General features: G+C 39.8%; 1 protein-coding gene across 3 annotated transcripts in view; it reads left to right on the top strand.

Annotated features, from left to right (window-relative positions):
• Positions 1-24,907, top strand: part of LOC124605189 (activated Cdc42 kinase Ack) — a 509,613-nt gene that overhangs the window by 458,210 nt on the left and 26,496 nt on the right. The window contains exon 15 of one of the 3 annotated variants that reach the window (XM_047136705.1): positions 13,722-13,792. The exons of the other annotated variants lie outside the window; for them this stretch is intronic. Within the exon in view, the coding sequence (XP_046992661.1) occupies positions 13,722-13,743 (22 nt within the window). The 3' untranslated portion in view covers positions 13,744-13,792. The remainder of the gene's footprint in view (positions 1-13,721; positions 13,793-24,907) is intronic. 3 annotated transcript variants of the gene reach the window in all.

The following is a 24,907-nucleotide window of genomic DNA, read 5'->3' as shown; positions in this document are numbered from 1 at the left end:
CATTGCGACAGAATCTTGAAACTGCGTTTCTTGCTAAACAAGCAGTAGCTGACAAGAGAGATCAATACCCTACAGAAAAATCTCCCTGTGTTAGTTTGCAGTACCATAAAACAAGAAGTTTTGCATTTATTTTTATACTAGGAAAAACTAATGACATTTTAAAAATTACATTACTCAATTGAAAAAAAAAGAAAAAAAAATTAAATAAAATCTATAGCTTCAGCTATACTGTTGTAGGTAATAAAACTCTATTTGTTAACCGTATGGCTAAATACTCTCCTATTCACATGCTATCACCAAAATTTCATTTGAATAGTTTAGGAAATATCAGGTTTGTTACAAATCTGCTATTCTCACGCATATGCGATTGGAAGTGAACATGTTACGTAAAATCCATTTTCTCGAGACTGGAGGCAGATAGAGACCTTTTTCCAAGTCTACAGAAAAATTCAACATGTTAGCAAAATTTCATATACAGCAACATGTGGTGTACTATGCAAAATCATAGCGATCTATGAAGCTGACATAGAAAGCTATACATAACATAAAAATAAATGTTTTTTGATGAAAAGGTTTTCTAAAATGTTGTGAGGAAGACTGCAGAGATAATGGAGCACTCGTGACATTCTGCTTCTATTGGCACTGCTGCATCTTGACTATCAGGCTAACCAGTATTCTCTCTGTATATCTGTAGGCCGGTATAGGTGCATTTGACAGGGTGGTGATTTGGCTCGGAGACTACTGGTTTTCTTTCTGTTCTTACACATAGAGAGGCGATGTACGAGCTCCCTCTTGCGGTGCTGGTATGATTTTGTGGATGCTGGTGCAATGATGTTGATGACCTCAGTGGCATAGTACTTGTCAAGACAGCTGACAGCATAAGCAAGTTTTGTAAGCTCTGGTATTATATCACTGCAGTGGAAGCTTGCCTCAGTCTGCTTGAACCAGTGTGTTGGTCATGCAGGCCAGAAGGGTGGTAGTCAGACTGTGATGCAGGAAGCTGTGGGCTGATGCGTGCTGGACAGTGATGAAGCAGCAATATCAGCAGCAGTGATGCAGTCAGTGGGAAGGTTTCAGAGGTAGAACACATTTAACGTACGGGCCACATCCAGAAAGTAAGTTTTCCAACTTTTTTAAAATAGACAACATAGTTATATGGAAAACTTTATTGGCAACAGATAGAGCAATGTTTGAGCTATTTCTTGACATAGTCACCAAAAGAATTGAGACACTTGTCATATTGTGGACTCAGTTTTTGTATTCCTGTGTCATAGAAGTCTACCACCTGTGAATAGAAGTAGCATGTGACAGTCGTCTTCAGCTCTTCGTTGTTGTCAAAATGCTGACTGGAGGACAGGAATTTCTAGAGGTGCAAGGAAAGAAGGTTCACTGGGAGTGGGATCAGGACTATATTCTGGTTGATCAAACAGCTCCCAGCAGAGGGCTAGTAATAAAATATCAATAGATTGGCATTTTTTCAAAAGAAAGAGAGAGAGAGAGTGTGTGTGTGTGTGGGGGGGGGGGGGGGGGGGGGTCCTCAAATGAGAAGTAAGAAAGGAAATAAATAGAAATGGTTCCTAAGATTGGAGAAGAGGAAGAAGATAGCCCCAAAGACAGGAAACTCTTCCCACCTCCCTTCCCCTGGATCCCTACCTTGCAGGTACCTCAGTGAGACGTCGGAGGAGGTTTGGTGTTAAATCGCATCCTACAGAATGGACATTCCCACCTTCACCCTTGAGGTCCCCGAAGGAAATCTTAGCAACCCTATGGAAAAGGCAAATGGTGAAGAACTTGTGCACACTTGTTTGTGAGGGTTGTTTGAAAGGTGTGCTGTGTGTTTTGTGTTAGTCATGATTTACGTGTTCTCGTTAACCATGCTTTGGTCCACAATACCCACCCCTTTGAAAACTGATACATACCCACCCATCTACATCACATCTCATGAAAGTATAAAATATTCTGTAAAAAGTAGAAAATTTATATACTAAAGTATCACAGTTGTTTAATTAGTCACCCAATATTGTATCTTCTGCTAACTTAATATTTCCTTCAGTTCACTAAGAAAAATGTGCATCAAGAAGTATAAATTGGAACTTTGGCCTGATTATATTACATTCAGTATGAGAATAGTATTCTCATGAATTCAGAAATTATTTCATGTTATGTGCCAGGACACGCTTCTCCATATTTACACAGAAATATGTGACAAATGAAGGGATTACCAGGCAGCTTTCAAGAAAACCAGTGTTGGAGTCATCATAATGACACCTTATATCAATAGAACGTACAAAATTGACGAGGTTGATTTCACCAAGACCTCTACACACAGGTTTGCAAAGAAACTGGTGAAGACATTACATACAAAGACCATTTCAAGCAAAAACATGACCTAAATATACATGGAGGCTGCACTGATTGAAATCGAGGGAGAGAAGAACTGACCAGGCAGACTTAATATATCTTGTCCCATACATGTGCCAAATGACGGGGATTGGAGGCAACATGTGTGCAAATTTCCACTTCATGCTGCAGCCGAGCAAAGTTGGGATGACTCGGGGCGAGTTGGGACTGAAAGGGCCTAGGGACAGGTAGGTGCAAATGCACTGTGCAAATCTCTACCTCATGCGTGCTCTTGAAAGGCACATAAGAGTAGTACCAGATGCACATATGCAGAAGCTTCTTTAGTTCCACGAGACATTATGTAGGGAGCCAGAGGTTGTTGGTAGTCTTAACTGAATGGAACAAGGAAATCCCCCACCAGGAACCATTATGGATGACATAATCACAAATCCTAGCTGGTATGATCTCTCTCTCTCTCTCTCTCTCTCTCTCTCTCTCTCTCTCTCTCTCTCTCCCCCCCCCCCCCCCCCCCCTCCCTCTCCCTCCCTCTCCTTTTTCCCCCATAGTATCTCTGAGTGTGGGATGATAGAATAGTTTAAGATTTGGAGGGAATTCGGTGCAGGAAAACTGTTATAGAAGAAACACCGAAAACAACTCGGGATCCGACGGTCGTCACTCCGCCCATTAACTCAGAACGTTAACGTCCCTGGGGGTTATGTACAGCTTTGCATCTTTTACATTGTACTTCCCCTTCTCTGATCCAGTTGTAGCGTCTTCTAAAACTAATGTCTTAGGATGGATTACCGTTTGCACCCGGTATGGCCCTTCGTATTTTTGAAAAAATTTCTCTCTCTCTTTCTTCAGGGCAGAGCTTTGTAGATGTTGTTTTACTACAGCTAGGTCATCGACCTTGTACTGATTTTCAACAGCTTTTTCAATATGTTTACTTACTCTTTGTTGTGCTTTTTGAATTAAATTCTTATAAACTATTTCCTGATTCAGTTTGTAATCGACAGTAGGTTGTCCAGGCCAATTAAAACATTTAATTAGATGTTCTCCTACAAAGGGTTTGCCTATTCTAAAGGTGTCGACCCAGTCAATAAATGTGGTAATTCATTTAGAATAAGTTCAAAATCTTTAATTTTCGTTGCCCATAAAGTGTGTTTTTCATGGCAGTAGGTACGGCGTAGTTTTCCAATTTCCTGCATTACTCATTCACACGGATTTTAGGACAGGTCATAGTTGGATATCAACATTTGACAAATACCTTCCCACGCTAGAAATTCTTTAAATTCGTTACTCATGAATTGCGGGTCATGATCTGTAAGAAACCGTTTTCGTTTACCTACTTCCAGAAAGTATTGTTGTGAACAGTGTATAACTGTCTGTGTAGTGGCTCTTTTGATTGGATATAGTTTACCATATTTTGACCAACACTCTATGATGACCAAAATATATGACACTCCTCCCTTTCCTTTTGGAACTGGTTCAAAAAACTCTGCTGCTGTGAGATCGTTTAACGACTTAGGAATAATCGGATACATTTTGTATTTCACAGTAGTATTATTCTCTTTCACCTTCTGACAGGTTTCACAAGTTCTACTCAAAGATATCATCTTATGCCCTAACTTCTTAAAACAATAGAACTTATTCATATGGGTTATACACCCTTTGATTCCGAAGTGTCCATATCCTGTATGAACGTACCACACAAGTGCGTCTTCCATTACCTTCGGAATGCATAAGCGTCAACATTATGATGTTATGCTGTCTCTCCGAAACAAATTATGAGCTATAATTTTCCATTTTCCTACTTGATTAAGAGGGAAGGAATTCTGGATACACATAGAAAACATTTCTGTAAAATAAGGATCATGATGGATATTTTCTTTTATTCTTTGAGCCATCTCCTGTACTCTGATGTTCAGATATTCTACTGACATAAAATTAATTGCAAAATAATGCTGGGTACTTCCATATGTTTTAATTTTTTCACTCCTATGGGTAAACTAGACAAATCATCTGGTACAATATTCTCGAAACCTTTTACGTATTGTATCCTAATATTATATTCATGTAGGAAAAGTATCCTTCGCATTAATCTACTGTGTAAGATTAGAAAAGATAGAGCTTGATGATGTGTATAAACATGGATTTCTAACCCCCATACTAGTGTTTAAAATTTTTGGATACTCCATACAATTGCCAATAGTTCTTTTTCAGTAGCCGTGTAATTTAATTCATGCTTATTTAGACTGTGGCTAGCAAAAGCTATGGTTTGGTGTTCTACATTACTTAGATCCCATGCTCCTTGGAAAAGTTCTGCTGCAATACCGTAATCAGATGCGTCTGTTGAAATTTTAGTGGTTCACCCATAACCGGATGATGTAACATGGGTGATTGAACAAGCACACTTTTGACATTTTCAAATGCATCATTTGCCTCTGGATCCCAAATCCATGGTACTCTGTTCTTTAATAAACGTAAAATTTAGTTCGTGACCTCGTATGTACTGTTGATAGTATCCAGCCATTCCAATAAATCCCTTCAATTGTCTTACATTTCTAGGGTGTGGACATTCCCTAACAGCGTTGATGCGTTCAGGGTCTGGTCTAATTCCCTGCACCCCTACAATATGACATAGAAACTTAAGCTCTTGGCGCGCAAAGTACGATTTAGGCAGTTTCACCATAATATCTTTTTCTATTTTTTCAGGGTTCTGCATAAGGTGAGACAATGCTCTTCCCAAGTAGCTGATATTATTAGGATATCGTCTACATATATTATTAAATTCTTCAATAAATCTCTCCCTAATGCCTCACCCAGCGCATGTATAAATACGGATACAGAAATATTAAGTCCGAATGGCAATACATTGAAATGATGTGATTTACCATTAAACAGAAACGGTGTATACTTTTTGGATCCTGTGTGTAATTTTATTTGCCAGTATCCCGCAGTCAGGTCGATTCTTCTAAAAAAACTTTGCTTTTTCAAATTTGGATAACAATTCGTCAGTATTAATTGGTCGGTCTCTTTCTGAGTCTATATGGTTATTCAATGTACGAGCGTCTTAACAATAATCGTACCCCACCTGTAGCTTTTCTCACCATGACCAAAGAGTTATTCATTATGCTGGAACAACATTCTATCATATTGTTATCAATCATTTTGTTGAGTTCCTTCCTAACTGCTTCTTTCAAACTTATGGATATTGGATATAGTTTGCAAAAGAATGGGGTGTCATCTTTGATTTTGAATTAACATATGTAGTCGCTGATATTCTCTGGACAATCTGAAAATACTACTTCATATTTCATTAGAATTTTATATGAATCTCGTCTTTGTTGTTTGGTTAATATTTGGGATTCATTGATTTTGTCTTGTATATCAGTTTGACGTGTTCCTGGATCTACATTATTGATCTTTGGTGAGAATTGTGCTGTAACTGTTAATTGCAGACACTGACACTCCGTTGTTTGTTTATCAATGTATGTGTGTCTGTCTCAAACGGTATCCAGTATCTACTGTTACTTTTACCAAAACAAAGAAGATTTTCCTCAAAGTTTAAGATGGCTTCAAATTCTAATAACCAATCTAAACCAAATAATACATCTCTATTAATATTTTCTACTGTTAAAAGTGTTTGACAATATATGATATTTCGAACACTGCAGTTCACTTGGGTTTCATGTTTCACAACTTTACTTTTCGTTCCTGTTATACCGACTATGTAATCTCCAGTTACTGGCAATAGCAGTAAGTGCTGTTTAGTCTGTAAGGAGTTAAAGAATCCGCTAGATATGAGTGTTACTTCACTACCTGAGTCTATAAATATGTTCACTTCAGAAGTCTCGATGGTCCCTGCTGCTATAGATTGTGGAATGTTGATAACTATATTTGGTTCTTCTAGCAGTAACCATTCTTTTGTGGGTATTCTGTGTGTGAAAGTAACATAGTTATTATGTACTAAGGCCTCCTAGTGTATTTCCATGACCTGGGCCCCAGTCCTGGATCCAGATTGCACTATGTTTTCTCATTATTAGTGATCACAGGTTGGTTACCGAATCCAGATGTTACATTACCATTTTGTGTTCTATTATTACTCGGTACAAATTCCTGTGAAGTTACTGGACCTAAATTCGAAGGTGGATGCTTCTTGTGATAATTGTCGTTACCACTTCTTCTGTTGCACTGGTTTACTCTAGCTAGGTTGGCTCATGTTTTTTTTTTTTTTAATTATTACCACTGTTCCTTTTGTAGTTTGGGCTCTCACTTTGGTGTAAGTTTTCATTGTGGTCCTTATTTAATGCATCCAGTGCATCCACAAAGGACAACAATTCTTCTACTGTTATTAAAATTCTCACTAACCCTTCTTCTTCCCTCGGCTTATCTAAATACTTTGCCCGTGTTAGATGCCAGTCTAAATACTTTCTCATAGTACCCCATGTATTATTGTAATATTTCAGGTCCCACAAATCTGATATTAATTCCTCTTGTGCACTAGCAGACCAATATTTCTCTTTATATTTCTTCTGGAAGTCTCCCCAAGAAGAAATGTTCTCAATATTTACAGTACCCCATTCTGAGGCTTCCCTCTCAAGGTACCCCACAGCAAATTCAATCTTTTTAGAATCCTCCCAGTTCGTTGGCAAAGCCTGGTTGAATCTTTTCAAAAAATGAGTTGGATGTACATCCCATCCCTATCTGGCTTAAACTTAGGGAATTGCCTGGATAATCCTGAATTGGTCCCCCATTGTAAATCAGTCACCACTTCACTAGTCAATACCACGTTAGGAGAAGTCACCCTCTTGTCTACTTTATCCTGGATAAGTTTAAATTCTTTTCATAAATTATCTATATCCTTCGGATATCTATATCCTTTCGGGTATCTGAAAGTTCAGAAGAAACAATAGGCGATACATTCCCAGAGGTTACTCTCGTAGCAACTTTGATTTATATGTCATCTACTTGTTCCTCCAAACTACTTACACTTCAGATGTCTAAGTTTGCTAGTTTCTCTTTGAAGTTTCTTTCCACATTATCTACTCCCTTATTAAAGCCTGTAATTTGTGATTGGATTATTGGCATTAACTAATCTTGCTTTTCAACACTTTTAAAGTAGGCAATCCTTGCTTTACAGCATCAAACTTAACATTACATACATTTTCAAATGATCCTAACTTTTCACTGATTCTGGATTCTACCATATTACATTTTTCCTCGATATCAAATTCTAACTTTTTTTGTAAAATCCCGAAAATTATCATTCTGTTTTTGGTTGAATTCAGTAAACATTTGATTTGCACGAATGTTCAAAGAATTAGTTAGTTCATTCTTTAAATCTAATTTCAGATTTTCAACTTTACTATTTATGGTATCAAATTCAGTCTTTATAGCATCCACGCCTTTGCACAGATTACTAAATTCTCTACTCTGTGCGTCAACCTTGGCATTTTAATTGAGTATTTACTGAGTCTAATTTAAGACTTTGATCTTCTAATTGAGAATTCATTAAGCCTAATTGTATGCTCTGAGCTTTAATTAGATTTACTAACTCAGACCAGTCAGACCTGCCTTTGGTAATTTTCATAGCTACAGTCGGTTCCGAAGTTTCTCCAACTCGCTGAACGTTATCCGTGATTTTACGAGCTTTAGACACTGTAAGCACTTAAAAAGTAGCTTTAAGTATAATAACTATGCTAATAAAGTTCGCATAATAATTTGTATCACTTCTTGCTAAGGTACTAAAGTTTCGTTTTGCACTCACCCGACGTAGACTTCTCGCAGCACAGGCGAGCGGATTTGATGGCAGGGCGGCACTGGTGAGCAGCAGGTGGTGCCGGCGATGTCAGACGTAGGCCGGTTTCGGCGTAGGTGCCAGTGAGCAGATGTGAAAGTAGGTCAGCACCGGCGAACAGCAACTGGTGCCGGCGGCGTCGGATTTTGGTTGCCGTGTCTGCGTGCTCGCAAAGTGTGTGAGAGCTGTATACTCCCTACACCATCTTCTTAGTCGCATCATTCTAGGTGTATCTCTTATTAGTCTAATTCGTCACAATCTTCTCTCTGGTTTCTCAAGTTGTGACTTTCTCACGTCTTCTCCCTTATTTGCATTTACAAATTTTCTCTTTCGTATACTGTGGCATACTCCACCTTCTCTTAATGGTTCTGTTGTCTTGTTATGCTCAGTTGCTATGGCAACACTTGATAGATTTTTCTCTCGTTTTTGTCTCAAAATTCCTTTTTTTCTTTGTTTCTTTCACACTTGTCTTCTTTGCTGCTTAGGCAGCTACTGGAATCTCTAAAAACTTCTTCTCTGAAGAATGGTGCTAGTTAAAGGAACATACGAGATTCTCTCTACTCGTGAAATAAGTAGCTACTTGAAGAAATACTTCTAGTTTACTTTCGGTATATTTCAACTTCCATAAAGAACAACTTGTCGTTTCTCACATAAATATTTGACTTCTTGTAGGTTGCCTATGTCATCTCCATTAGACACCATTAAGTTACATTTACAACGGAGTTGATTTAACAGTGACGTCTCTATTACACAGGTATCAGAAACGTATCTTGCCCTAGCAAGTCAAAGTTAAGAGTTACTTAATAGTCTTCTCAACTCAACTGTTCTTTTGTCACTAACAGTAGTCACCATTACAAAACAGCGCAGAATAACACAGAAGTTCCTTGGTTCTTCTGTGTCCTTTCACTACGACTTCTGTGGATTGACTGACAAATACTTGTCGGTGCCATTCGACTGCCGTGTCTACAGTCTTCTCACGACAAACTGCAGACCTGCACACACAGACAGGTGACGCGCAGCAGTAGATAGGGTTCCTTTTTCCCCCCTCACATCTAAAATATTGTGTGTTCGAGAATGTGGAAGGCTGAGTGGTTCTAGAATTTACCTAGAAATTCTCGAATCACTACAACTCTTTAGCGTGCACACTTCGATGACCTCGGGGAAAAAGCCTACGTCAGTGATGCACCGTCTGTTTGCTGATGATGATCTGCCCATAGACCTGACAGAGCCGACGATGAATAGGGTGCTATATTTTGTGCACTAAGGAACCTTGTCACTGACCAAACCTTACAGTCAGTGAGAGAACGAATAAGAGGCACCATTTCGGGGAACTGCTGCCACAGTACTGCCACACGGCAGGACCTATCCGGTTGGCATTTGATTGTCACATAATAGATCCATTGTGCATGCACAATTTTCCCCATTAAATTCATCATCATCGGGAAATTTACTTTCTGGATGTGTCTAATTTATTGTAATTTATTTTCTATCTTATTCAATACATTGTCAGTTTTTACAGTGTACCATAGTGCTGTAGAGGAAGTCTGTAAACTACCTCAGATTGGCCTACAAATGCTACCTAAGGTAGAGTGCATGTGCGTCATGCAAGATTTACAGTATTCCTTTTGCTCTCTCTGTGCAAACCATTAGTCCTAGAGAAAAAATGAATAGGACCTTTATTGTAGCAAACTTAATGTAGATTTAATGTTGTACTGCGACATGTTTCTGCTGGAGGCCAAGGTTTTAATCCTGCTCAAGAAAAATATACAAAAGTGTCATTAAATGTATTCTTTCTCAAAAACCATTCAGAATAGAACTTATGTCCATATGAAGTTTTTGCATCAGACCATTATTTATGTCTTATCCCTGAACATTGGCCATATTTCCTGGGATAACTGTATATAGTTGCATATCTGTAGGTGTGAAAGGTTATCATTGTAATTACTGATGGTGTACTATTTTTTTAACAAGAAAATTACTTGTAACTATGTTCGCATAAACAAGAATGCTACGGCGGCAATAATGAGCAGCAATAATAAGTATCACTATCCACAATGAGGTCTGCTAGTGCCAAAAGGGAACAGGTGTATCAGCACAAGTAGGTGACACTGAAATTGGACTTCAGCTGCATAACTGTGAGCACAAGAAATAAACTCGTGTTGCTGATTTTTCAGACAATAGTTGTACCTTCACTCCCTGTAATTTGAATATTGGCTGTGCTAGGGCCTACTTTACCTGCAACACTTTGGTATATCTTACCAGTAAAGCAGTTTCTTCATTGCTATGTTACTATCATTCATAGTGACTAACGTTTGATGTCAAATCAATGATAGCGTTGATTAGCAACTGACCCCTTTCTCAATATTCACTATATCCTTGCATTATTTCTTTCTTTCATGTGATGTAACTCTTTCATATTTGACATTCTGAAATGTTTGAACATCTCTGAAAAGAACATTACAGTAATTTTGATCATATTTTTGTAATTGCAGTTGTATGCATAATTAATTTGTTGTCTCATCTGAAATTCTCTTTTTCTTTTGTAACATTGAATATGTACTGCACCTTCTTTAGTATAATAACAGTAAACAACAATTATTTTCCAAAAAATAACATTGAGTAATGATAGAGAACTCTACCATGATTGAATTCAGTTTTTTAGAAATGTTTATTCAGTCGACAAAATTGCTGTTTATTACTGGTATCAGTTGTCATGTGTAGATGGTGACAATCAGATCTAGTAACACACTGCTATGACTTTGTTGTTTTGCTGGCTAAATAAAAATTTCCAAAATAAATGCACACATATCATGAATGACACCTAAATCACTGAGAAAAAAAGGACGCAAATCAGTTATAATCAGGGTCCATGGTTGGAAAGAATGTCTTCTGTATGTGAATTATTGGATAGGAGGATGTGAGAGACATTGCAGTGCAAGTGTTTGAACATATAAAATAAAACTTTCCATGACTGATATGAGAGTGGCAGAGAGGAAAAACCAGTTCTTGTTGCTGGAAATTACTAGAAATAGCAGCTTATGTTTTTTTTATATGTTTATTCAAGGCTTTCATGAAGCCTACAATGTAGGAAAAAATGGATTGCTACTTACCCTAAAGAAGACACTTTAAATTGCAGACAGGCACAATTAAAGGACTCTTACATACAGGTTTTGGCCACAGCCTATTCATACAGACAAGGAGGTACACCTTACGCACACATGAGTGCCAACTCCAGCATCTTGGGCCGGAATGCAACTATTATGTGGGATCTGGAGATTGCTGCTTGCATCACATGTGTTAGCTGCATTCCAGCCCGAGATGCTGGAGTTGGCGATCATGTGTGCATGAAGTGTGCTTGCTTGTGTGTATGAATGGTGTGTCTCTCTCTTTTACAGATGAAGGCTGTGGCTGAAAACTTTGTGTAAGTGTCTTTTAATTGTGCCCTTCTGCAACTTGATGTGTCTTCTTTACAGTAAGCAGAAATCTATCTTTTCCTACATTGTTGATATTCCTACATAGGGTTTCCATTCTTTCATGAAGTCAGTAACATTTAATGCCAAAATGTCAGGCTCATCCATGGTGAAATATCGGGAGAACTGGTTTGTTCATCTGTTTTGTTTTTTTTTTTACACTTTCCATAATGTCTGGAACGAAATTTATATACAGTGTGATTATAATTAAACTTCCAAACTGCTGTAGAAATAACATCACTAATCAGAATGATATCAAATTGCAACAGAATATTATCGGAGAAGGGGGAAAACGTATGGCAGCAGAAAAACAAATGGTTAGAAAATGCAGCAATAGGTGACGCTGTAAGTATTATAATTTAATAGTGGTGATGTTAATTACGTAAACCTATCCACCATCGGATGGGAAAAATCCGTTTTTAGTTGTCTTGAGGCCAAAAACTGCATAAAAAGCATCAATCACATTGGTGTTTAATTGTCCTGAGGCCAAAACTGCATAAAAAGCATTAGTCAAAATCAAATCAGATTATTAATTTCCATGTGTCTGGCGCAAAACATGTTCAATATACTGTCCACTGTTACCTGCAACAAGTTGAAATTGAGAAACAGCATGTTCCATAGCTGATGAAGTGTTTCCGGGGTCATGTTTAGAAAGTGATGCGCAGTGCGTGCCTTAAATGCAGCGAAGTTTGCAATCAGAACACTGTACACAAACATCTTTCAGTTAGCTCCACAGCCAGAAGTCACGTGGATTAAGATCAGGTGATCGGGATGGCCAGGATGTGGGGAAATGGCGGCTGATAAACTGAAATGGCACTTCAGAAGCTGCTTAACTGGATTTGCAATGTGCAGAGGTGCACCATCTTGCATAAAAATGATCCCATCCACGCTGTTGGAGAGCTGGAATGACATGGTTGCGCAAAAGAAGCTCGTAGCACTTACCAGTTACAGTACAGGCAACAGGACTGGAAGCACCTGGCTCTGCGAAAAAATATGGCCCTATGATAAATGGTGCCGTAAACCCGCACCACACAGTGACCTTTTCAGGATGAAGTGGTAGTGGTTGATTTACGTGTGGGTTTTCTGCTGTCTGTATTCGACAATTCTGTGTATTGACATATTGTATCAGATGGAAGTGGACTTTGTCTGTCCACAAAATCTTCCACGGCCAATCATTGTCCACTTCCATGGGAACAAGAAATTCTAAAGCAAAGGCCTCTCTGCTGCCAGGTCAACAGGGAGCAACTCATGCAGATGGGTAATTTTAAACGGATAGCAAAGAAGAATGTTTCGTAGGATTTTAGGCACCATGAACGTTCGCGCAATTCTCCATGCACTACATATTTACACACCACCACTTGTCTCCTCCTGCATTGCTGTGGCCACTGCTTCCAACGGTGTCGAATCAGTTTGTTTCCTCCCTCTACCAGGTTGAACACCAAAAGAATTCGAATTTCTGAATCATTTTCTCCAGACCCACAGCAGTCATCGTAATACAGCTTTACAAGCAGAGTGCAATCCTGCATTGAGGTAGTCATGGCAAACGTTGCAGACGTGAAAGGAGGAAAAACCGTGTACCTAGCGTGCTCATACGAACTTCAATGGGTCTTAGGCATGACAAGTGTTTTCATTTACATATTCTGACACATACAGCACCATTTATTGATCAATTTTCACACTATTCTTTTTCTTTCTTTCTTTCTTTCTTTCTTCTGCCATACATTTTCCCACATCTCCAATAATATTCCATTGCAATTTGATATCATTCTGACCAGTGGTGTTATTTCTACAGTGTTTCGAAAGTTTAACTTTAATTTTAATCACCCTGTATACATGATAATTTTTAAAACTGCACTAAATTACTTATCATTGCATGTAGGCTTAGCTATAGACCTATCAACCTCTCATCAAGTTAATTAATTACTAAACTTGCATCCAATAACATACTAAATTGAAAACGATTTGGTTACAGTTGTTTAAGGTTGTAAAATTAAATGTTAAATTGACAAATTGTGCAATGTAGTGTTTAAAATTTCAAGAGTGCCACAAATCAAGTAAACCAGTTGTAGAGGGATACTTGTATGCTTTTTTTTCCATGTTTTTCATGTAAGTCCTGACTACAAGTATGCGTAACCGTCAAGTATATGGAATTCCAGTGAACTCGGAGGAATACTGATTGCATGTAAGTCACCTGTTGAATTTGCTTAATGTTTGTGCAAGCTTGACAGCTTATTAACTAGCACTGTGTGCATGAATGCTTTCTGCAGAGAGTTGGGACTGTAGGAAGGAAGGAACATATTAGGATATGTGGCAATTAATATTAGTGTTAAATCAATTGCTGTTTGAATCTCATGCTAAAAATAATTTTCTTCTGTTCTCACCGATTGAGTTTTACGCTGCAGTTTTGGGCTGCCAGTCATTGGGAATATAAGGAAGTACTTAGAGGTAAAACATTTCATGCGACGCAGGAGTGAAAACAGTCTGGTAGAAATTGTTTTTCAAAATTCACTCATGAATGTTATGTCCCTTAGCATTGAAATTAGATGATAAAGATTTATATCAGTAATCTTTGAAATATATAGCATAGTTCTGATAATCTGGGAAATGTTAAAACAATTGTTGCTTAATTTGGATGTGTGTAAGAAGCAGGCCAACAGTGTTCCATATTTTCACTGTAACCTGTTGTAATAAAACTTTGGTGTTGTTGGCTAGAACAGTTTTGATTGCCATTTTATCAGCAAAGTTTGGTTACTTCTTGTATTTGTTGTGGTTTCTCAGCTTAGAATTAATGTAGCCAATTCATTGGACATACGTTTTGAGAGCACAATTAGCTGTCAGAAGTATTGTATTGTTGTACAAACACAATGTCAGAATTCCCTCCAACCAACTTTCATTTCTCTTCCACTTGAAGAAATGCACCAAGACACTGACTGGAGTAGGAATCGGTAGAGTCGGACTTAACCATGGAAAACATTAAAGCACAGTCTAACAGCTGAGCATACAATCATCACATAAACGTTAGTCTGACGAAGGGTCCTACGCACTGGCTCATATAAGGCTGTTTTGTGCACAACAGTGTGCTTGCCAGTGTTAGGTGCCCTCTTTAGTCCGACCTTGGAGGCATGTACCGTTCGATTAGGCATGCTCCCTCTACAGGGTTCTCCTCAGGGGAAAAGTGTTCACAGTGGAAATGTCCTGTCTTCATGGGAAAAGGATGATTGCTGGAGCAGGTGTTGTGCCATCACAGGAGAATACGGTCCAAAATGGCACAGGCATGGACAGGGGTGGTACCCTCTCTTCTGCAAGAGACACTAAGGGAGCACTGGTGCTGGAGGCACTGCATCCATGTCCACATCCAGGCAGGCACTCAACAGTGGAGGCAGCAGAAAGGCAGTGGCAACTCGGCACTGCGAAGCAGCTCTGCTAGACTATGGTCGCTGTCTGGAGTGAACCTGCACGGACACGAGAACCAATTCAGGGCTTCCTTGGGAGAAGATCGAGTGATATATTTTTTCATCTGGGTTTTAAATGTATGGACCAGCCACTCCATTACACCATTGGATGGGGGATGAAAGGGAGTGGCCGTAACGTGCCGGATGTCCCTCTTTGTACAAAAATCTTCAAAATCTTGAGACACAAACTGTGGGCCTTTGTCCATCACAAGCGTATATGACACTACTCCTAACAAAAAATATCTTTGAGAGGGCCGTGACCATAGCCATCATGGATGTGTACAGTCAACAAACCATCTAAGGATATTTTGAGATAGCACCAAGTACTACGAGCCACAAGGATTTAAGGAATAGACCCACAAAATCAGCATGAATATGCTTCCAGGGGTACTGGAGGGCTGGACCCTGAGAAGAGGCCCATGGTGTTGCTTCATTGGTGGTGCACTGTGAGCAAAGTGACTCAACACGTTTGATCGCAATGTCAATACCTGGTCAAAACACATGGCAGTAGGGTAGCAATTTTGTGTGAGGAACACACCAATGGTTGAGGTGGAGAAGGTGCTTGTTGTCCCACAACAGTGTGGACAGAATCATAACGCTGGGTGCTGACTCTTCAGTAGCCACCAGTAACAAACCATCAAGAACTGAGAGAGTGGTGGAGAGCAAAATATTTATAGAAGGGATCACACACTCAGCCTGGTGGTTTATTCGGCCAGCAATTGTGAGCAAATTGAACAATGTGATGTAAGATAGGATCAGCTGTGATAGCTACCGAAACCCTATGAACTGGTAATAGGAAAGCAGCGGTCCACAGTGTTTTGAGCTTTGAAGGAAGGAAGGGACACTAGGTTTAACATTCTGTCGACAATGATGTCATTAGAGATGGGACATAAGCTTGAATAGTGTCAAGGGTGGAGAAAGAAATTGGCCCTTTCAAAGGAACCATCCTGGCATTTGCTTGGAGCGATTTAGGGAAATCACCAAAAACCTATGTCTGAATGGCTGGACATGGGTTTTGAACCGTTGTCGTCCTGAATGAGAGTCCAGTGTGCTAACCATGGTGCCACCTCACTCGGTTTTGAGCTTCAGTATCAGAATGGAAACACAACCATCCATCCTGTCAAATGCTGGATCAAGCCAATCTGTGATTGAGAAAGAGCATCCACATTAGCATGTTGTGCAGTGGGTCAGAAATGAGTCTGGTAACTATAGTGTGACAAAAACAGAGCCCAGTATTGCAGGTGATGGGCTTCTGTGTCTGGTAAAGATGCTGAACGATGGAAAAGGGAAACCAGAGTTTTATGATCAGTGATTACATGAAATTCAGAACCATACCTTTTTCTATCTGTGAGTAGAGCTGTTACACTTGACTCAAGAGTTTTGTAAGCACACACAGTAGAGCATTCGGAACCGTTAGCATATTCATGTGTGAGAACACCCCCCATCCATGGTCAAAAAAAGATGTTGGTCTTGTTAAAAGGTAACCAAGCAAGGTGCCAAGTGTAATTTGGACTGCAATAGTGTAAAAACATGCTTTCAGTCGGGTGATCATTGAAAAGGAACATCTTCAGGTAAGAGAACATGAAGTGGCTGAGCCACTGCGGATGCATCGAGAAAAAAATTTATGGTAATATGCAATCATTTTGAGAAAGTCCTGCAACTCTTTGACATTGCTAGGATGCGGCAAAGCTGTAATGGCATTGACACACTGGCATAAAGGCTTGACACAAGCCTGCAAGACTTCAACTGAAATAGATGACAGATGGCTGAAAAAATTGTGATTTGTGCAAGTTACATTTCAGCCTAGTGGTCTGCAGCAGCAAGAGCAAAGCACCATGGTTCTGCAAGTGTTCATCTATAGAGGGACCTGAGGCCTCAGTGTCATACAGGTAGTTAATGCACCCTAGCACAGAGGCCAAGAGTTGCTCCAAAAATCATTGGAAGATGGCAGGGGTGCCAGCTACGCTGAATGGCAGGCACCAATTTACCTGAACAGGGGAGGTTACATTTGGAATCATCATCCAGAGACAGTTGCAAGTAGGCTTCTGACAAGTCTATTTTGGAAAAATATTGGCCGCCAGAAAGCCATGCTAATAGTTCATCCTGACGGGGTAAGTTATATGTATCAATAACAGACTGTGAGTTTACAGACTTTTTAAAATCACCACATGTTGCCATTAGGTTTTGTGACAATTATCAGTGGAATAGACCATTCGTTAGAAGAGACAGGCATGGCAACATCCAAAGATATAAGTTGATCTAATTCTAATTTGAGTGGCTCCTGGAAAGCTATTAGGGTTGGGCAGGCATAAAAAAAAAAAACAGGGATTGCGCTGTCCGTTTCATTGTAATATGAGCCTCGGAAATTGGTAGTACACCCAAACCTTCTGAAAACAGGGAGGAACATTTCGAGCCGTGCATGTCCAGTTGTTGGTACAGAACTTGATCCAATAACAGATGCACTTCATCCAAAGTAGAGAATTCAAACATTTTGAAGCCATTCTAACCCGTATAAGTTTTCAATGTTGACATCAAATACCACTAGAAAGGTCAAAGGCCAAACAGCTGCTTTATAAAATACGGGAGTAGAAGACTGCCCCCAATATGGGTATCTGTTGTTTGCTGTAACTCACAGGTAACTCCACATAGGGTTGTGAATTTAACAAAGTCATTGCTGCACCCGTGTCCACATGCATTTTGCGCATAACACATACATCATTATAGAATTTGTTTGGGACTACCACCATATGGAAAGCACTGTTACGTCTATGCTCATGTCCTACAAAGGAGATTCCGAGTTGCACATGGGCACAATATGTCTTCTTTTTTTTTTCAAAGGTTGCAAGTCACCCACCACCTTGGGCAAGCAGCCTGTTGATGTTGAACAAAACAATAAGGGCACGGCAGGAGAGGAGCACATGGCCACTGCTGGGATGCTGACTGCTGTTGCTGCTTGACACAGCGCTGCCCCATGCAGCATGGAGGCTGCGATGTCATCTTCCCCCATGAGCTGACAGCAGTTGAGGAGGAGAATAACCAACTGTGGCTACCTCACACCAAGCTTCTATCTGATTTTCTGCTGCACTAGATACTTCAAAGGACTGGGAAATGTTCAAAACCTCTAAGAGAGGGATTTTCACATTGTAAAGTATGTTCACGAACTTCCCTGTGAGGGGCCATGTGTGTTACAGCATCATAAACCACTGAATCAGCATATGAGTCCTGATGAGATTCAGTAAGAAACGGGCCTACAGTAACAAACTGGCAATGATTGCTGACCACTTGAAGTTCTGCTGCCCAAGCTCTGTATGACTCCATTACTTAAAACTTCCGGGCTGAATTGCCGTGGTCCATATATAAAACTACTACTCCTTCCTGATATTTCGTTGCCTATTGTGGGCAACATCTTCTGAGGTGAGTTGGCGACTGGCTGCTAGGCACTGGAGGTTCCGCTTATATAGAGCACTTAGATGGTGCCACCAATCATCACGTGCTTTCGACTTTAAACTATCTCTGGCTAGTGCCATCTCTCTTGTTTACAGGTAATCGATTGGCACTTCATTGGTGCAAAGTCGACCGCCATATCTTGTCTACTTTTAATCCTTCTTCTTTTTTATTAAAATTATTTTCATGCTTGTAGCTATCTATAGCTTCTCTATACATGCGGGTGTAATAATGTGAGGTACTAGCTATCACGATGGTCTCACAAAATTTTATTTCGTTATCACCGTCTTTGAAAGTGTATTCCGCTACAGCTGATTTGTCAATTTGTCCCTATCTACAGTTCCTTTTGTGTTCTGTTAGGCGGGTATTAACATTCCTTTTAGTTGTTCGAATATAAACCATGCCACAACTACATGGGATTTTATACACACCTGGGGTAGCTAAGGGGTGTCGAGCATCTTTCACCGATCTTAAACTTTCACTAATTTTCTTGATAGGTCGAAAAAGCCCTTTGAAATGGTATCAATACGTGGATGACACCTTTGTGATATGGAATCGTGCTGAAGAGAAACTGAGTGATTTTTTGGTGCACATAAACAGTTTCAATCCACAGATACAATTCACCATGGAGAAAGAGAGTAATGGACAACTAAATTTTTTGGATGTATTGGTTATCAAATAGGCAGATGAGACTTTAGGGCACAAGGTATATAGGAAAGACATGCACACTGATCGTTGCCTACATAAGGATTCGAATCATCATCCTAGGCAGAAGAGAGGAGTCATAAAAACTTTAGTGGACAGGGCTAGTAACATCTGTGTGCCAATTTATTTGCAAGATGAATTAAGCCATTTGCAAACGGCTTTCAAGAGAAATGGGTACACTGACAATGAAATAGATCGAGCACTCCACCATAGAAGAAAAGTGTACGAAAATACAAGACGACAACAACAACCGTCGGCTGGAAAAGTTTTTCTTCCATTTATTCATAACATCACGGACTGTATTGGGAAAGTTTTGGCCAAGTTTCAAGTGGAGACAACCTTTCGACATTTTCAAAGACGATGATCAAGAAATAAAGTTTAGTGAGACAAACGTGATAGCTAGGACCTCACATTATTATACCCGCATGTATAGAGAAACTATAGAAATCTAAAAGCATGAAAATAATTTTAATAAAAAAGAAGAAGGATTAAAACTAGATAAGATATGGCGTTCGACTTTGCACCAACGAAGTGCCAATCGATTACCTGTAATTGAGAGAGATGGCACTAACCAGAGATAGTTTTAAAGTCGAAAGCACGTGACGAGTGGTGACGCCATCTAAGCACTCTATATAAGCGGGACCTCAAGCGCCTAGCAGCCAGTCGCCGACTCATCTCATAAGATGTTTCCCACAGTAGGCAACGAAACGTCAGGAAGGAGTAGTAGTTTTATATATGGACCATGGCAATTCAGCCCAGAAGTTTTAATTAATGAAGACGCCGGCTGTGAAAGCTTACCGTATTTACTTGAATCTAAGCCACACCTGAAAAATGAGACTCGAAATCAAGGAAAAAAATTTTTCCCGAATCTAAGCCGCACCTGAAATTTGAGACTCGAAATTCAAGAGGAGAGAAAAGTTTTAGGCTGCACCTCCAAATCGAAACAAAGTTGGTCCATTTTAATATGAGACACAATTTAGGTTGAATGAATGACGATACAGCTACAGTAGTTTGGCTCGAGTCGTAAGCTTAGCAGTTAAGCTTTACCAGGTAGCCATTGCTATGCGTCAGGCGCTCCGTCCGTATTTATACGGGTACCCTTCCTTTTTCACGTGCTTCATCTGTTTTGAATTGATTGCTTATTTTTCTTTGATCTGATAAGTGCCATTTTCTTTGTTATAGGTGTTTACATCACTCGAAGCTGAAATGCATTACTGTACTGTGTCATGCATTATTTGTCACATTCTGATAGTGCGTGTTTACGGCCTGTCGCTGCTTGCGGCATGGCTTGCTTTTGTGCATACTACCGCCGCTTACAATAAAAAATAAAAAAAGAGAGAGAGAAATCGTGTCATTAGCAAAACAATGGCAAGCGACTGCTATTTGTTGTTACTTACACTGCTGCTTTCTTTGATAGTGATCAACAAGAACCAAATAATAGACTGCGTATGATAGAAGATGTTCTGAATGAGAGTTTAGTGAAAATTTTTCCCCGTTTGAAAATCTTTGCAGACGCTTCTTTAGTACATTACATTACATTCTGCACAGAAATTAGAGTCATCTTAGATTTAAAAATCTAGGCAATTGCCGTGCTTCATTTCTGACTGTATCACTATTAGCCATAAGAATAATACGAATATAAACATGACATGATATCTATATTCTTCCACGTTTGCTGTTGTCTCACTCTAGTTTCGTAGTTTATTAGGCAGACAGGATTTAAATGAGATAGCAGCAAACACGAAAGAATACATGGCAAAATGTTTATATTCATATTATTCTTATGGTGAAGAGAATACTGCATGTGATTCACAATTCATAAAAGTTCCTATTAGCAATCATCCTTTCTCACAGGTAGAAAAAATTCAGAATGTAGAGTTGGCCATATTGACAAAAACCCCAAACAGTCTTGCCAGTCAGATTTTCGTAGTACATTGAAATGCTGCTACATTCGAAGATGAACAATACGGAATGTGTATTTACTTCGTTGGATGATGTATGAAAATGCAGTGGTCGAAACTCGTGGCGGAGAAAAAAAGCTCGTCTTCCACCTTTTTTTTTTTTTTTAAATTTACTTACTGACGTAGAGGTTTTGGCGCCAGTATTTTATATTTGTGCCTGCAAAGCAAGCCTGTGCAGCGCTACATATGTTCGACGGCAGAAATTAGTTTTGGCGGCACCTACCAACATTTTTCAGAACTTCCGCTTACTTTGTACTCGATTCTAAGCCGCAGGCGGTTTTTTGGATTACAAAAAACGGAAAAAAAGTGCGGCTTAGATTCGAGTAAATACGGTACATGTTATGACTCTTTACGACTGGTGTGGCCACTTTTTACTATAGAACAATTTAATGCGAACGGCAATAACATGAGTATGTTTGCAGTGATAAGTAGAGAGCAACTCGCACTTCATCAAAAGAGAGATTGGCAGGTTCCTGGAGACGAGCTAGCTAACACAAAAGGTGATAAATTGACGGAAAAAAACCGTACACATATTGGGATCAGTGACTAAGGAACCTTGAAAATGTTGCTGAAGATGTTTTTCATATGCATTACAATCTTTCACACAAGCATCATATGAAGGAAACAATGGGTTTTGCGTCAACGGTGGTGAACCACCACATGAACAGTGAGAACTGACTGCTGTTCAACATTAAGTGAGGAATTTGTTCCACTGACATATTACCCATAGTGAACAGAGAAACAAAATACATGGAGTTGAATACTGCACTCTTTGCCAAAAGTATTGTAATGTTGTACAAACATGTTATCAGAATTCCCACCAGCCAATTTTCATCCCACTTCCACGTGAAGGGATACATGAAGACACTGAATGGAGTAGGAATCTCTACAGTCACACTTAAGCATAGATCACATTTAAGCACAGTCTAACATTTGAGCATAGAGTTGTTGCATTGGCATTAGTCTGGCTGAGGGCCTTGCATGCTAGTTTATATAAGGCTGTTTTGCACATAGGTCAACGTTTGCTGTGCTATATGTGATGATGCAAGGCGACCTCTTTAGGTTGGCCATTGAGGTAGGTGCTGTTTCATTACACTCAATCACTCTGTATGGTTACAACAAGAAGACATAGTGATTCTGTCACCTATAAAAATATGAGATAAAATTACTGGGCAGTACTTGCTTTCTAGAGGCTTGTTTCTAGATGATAAGGTCTCATACTCCAAGGAGCATAGGGGACGATGCGGGAGACCCACACTGCCAACTAGGCAAGGTCCTAGCTGAGGTAGTTTGCCATTGCTTTCCTCCAACAGTAATGGGGATGAACGATGAAGATGAAGACGGCACAACAACACCCAGTCATCTTGAGGCAGGGAAAATCCCTGACCCGACCGGGAATTGAACCTGGGATCCCGTGCGTGGGAAGCGAGGACGCTATCACAAGACCACGAGCTGCAGAAAGGGTGTGATAATTTCACTCTAGTAAGGAAAATATTTAATGCTCTCTGGAGTAGGAACCATGGTGTGTGTGTGTTAGTTATTGCATGTGCCAAGGATTGTAATTGCAAGCTGCTATTGTGTTGTAGGATGAGTCAGTTTTATGTTTACAGTAAACTTCCTCAGCAGAAACTATGGCAACATGCCGACCATTTACATGATTTCCTCCAAACATTAGCTAAATCCCCCCCCCCCCCCCCCCCCCCCCCCCCCCCCCGGTTATGTATAGCATATAACATTTAAAATGAGAGCTGACTCACCTTGCATAGAACTCAAACAGGTATTTCATTGAGCCTTGAAGGCTGTTTAATTGTACCTGTTACTTGATGACAATTTATTAGACCCCTACCGGTTGCCCCCCCCCCATGAACCATGGACCTTGCCGTTGGCGGGGGAGGTTTGGATGCCTAAACCGTACTGTAGGTGCAACCACAATGGAGGGATGTCTGTTGAGAGGCAAGACAAACATGTGGTCCCTGAAGAGGAGCAGCAGGCTTTTCAGTAGTTGCAAGGGCAACAGTCTGGGTGATTGACTGATCTGGCCTTGTAACATCAACCAAAATGGCCTTGGTCTGCTGATACTGCATATGGGTGAAAACAAGGGGAAACTACAGCCGTAATTTTTCTCAAGGGCTTGCAACTACACTGTATGGTTAAATGATGATAGCGTCCACTCGGGTAAAATATTCCCAAGGTAAAATGGTCCCCCATTCAGATTTTCAGGCAGGGACAACTCAGGAGGATGTTGTTATCAAGAGAAAGAAAACTGGCATTTTATGAGTCGGAGTGTGGAATGTCAGATCCCTTAATCGGGCAGGTAGGTTAGAAAATTTAAAAAGGGAAATGGATAGTTTAAAGTTAGATATTGTGGGGATTAGTGAAGTTTGGTGACTGGAAGAACAAGACTTCTGGTCAGGTGAACACAGAGTTATAAATACAAAATCAAATAGGGGTAATGCAGGAGTAGGTTTAATAGTAAATAAAAAAATAGGAGCGTGTGTCAGCTATTACGAACAGCGTAGTGAATGCATTATTGTAGCCAAGATAGACATGAAGCCCATGCCTACCACAGTAGTACAAGTTTCCATGCCAACTAGCTCTGCAGATGATGAAGAGATTGAAGAAATGTATTAGGAGATAAAAGAAATTATTCGGACAGTGAAGGGAGATGAAAATTTAATAGTCATGGGTGACTGGAATTCAATAGTTGGAAAAGGAAGAGAAGGAAACGTAGTAGGTGAATATGGAATGGGGTTAAGAAATGAAAGAGGAAGCCGCCTGGTAGAATTTTGCACAGAGCATAACTTAATCATAGCTAACACTTGGTTTCAGAATCATGAAAGAAGGTTGTATACGTGGAAGAGGCCTGGAGACACTGGAAGGTTTCAGATAGATTATATAGTGGTAAGACAGATTAAGGAATCAGGTTTTAAATTGTAAGACATTTTCAAGGGCAGATGTGGACTCCGACCACAATCTGTTGGTTATGAACTGTAGATTAAAACTGGAGAAACTGCATGAAGGTAGGAATTTAAGGATCTGGGACCTGGATAAACTGAAAGAACCAGAGGCTGTAGTGTGTTTCAAAGAGAGCATTAGGGAACGATTGACAGGAACACAGGATAGATATACAGTAGAAGAAGAATGGGTAGTTTTGAGAGATGAAATAGTGAAGGCAGCAGAGGATCAAGTAGGTAAAAAGACAAGGCCTAGTAGAAATCCTTGACTAACAGAAGAGATATTGAATTTAATTGCTTAAAGAAGAAAGCATAAAAATGCAGTAAATTAAACAGGCAGAAAGGAATAGAAATGTCTCAAAAATGAGATCTACAGGAAGTGCAAAATGGCAATGTAGGGATGGCTAGAGGTCAAATGTATGAATGTAGAGGCATATATCACTAGGGGTAAGAAACATACTGCCTATAGGAAAATTAAATAGAACATTGGAGGAAAGAGAACCACTTGTATGAATATCATGGAAAGCCAGTTCTAAGCAAAGAAGGGAAAGCAGAAAGGTGGAAGGAGTATATATTGGGTCTATGCAAGGGCAATATACTTGAGGGCAATATTATGGAAATGGAGTAGGATGTAGCTGAAGATGAAATATACTACTGCGTGAAGAATATGACAGACTACTGAAAGACCTCAGTTGAAACAAGGCCCTGGGAGTAGACAACATTCCATTAGAACTACTGATAGCCTTGGGAGAACCAGCCCCGACAAAACTCTACCATCTGG

This window comes from Schistocerca americana, chromosome 3 (genome assembly GCF_021461395.2).
Source record: "Schistocerca americana isolate TAMUIC-IGC-003095 chromosome 3, iqSchAmer2.1, whole genome shotgun sequence".
Taxonomy (NCBI): Eukaryota; Metazoa; Arthropoda; class Insecta; order Orthoptera; family Acrididae; genus Schistocerca; species Schistocerca americana.
This window is presented reverse-complemented; position numbering and strand designations above follow the sequence as displayed.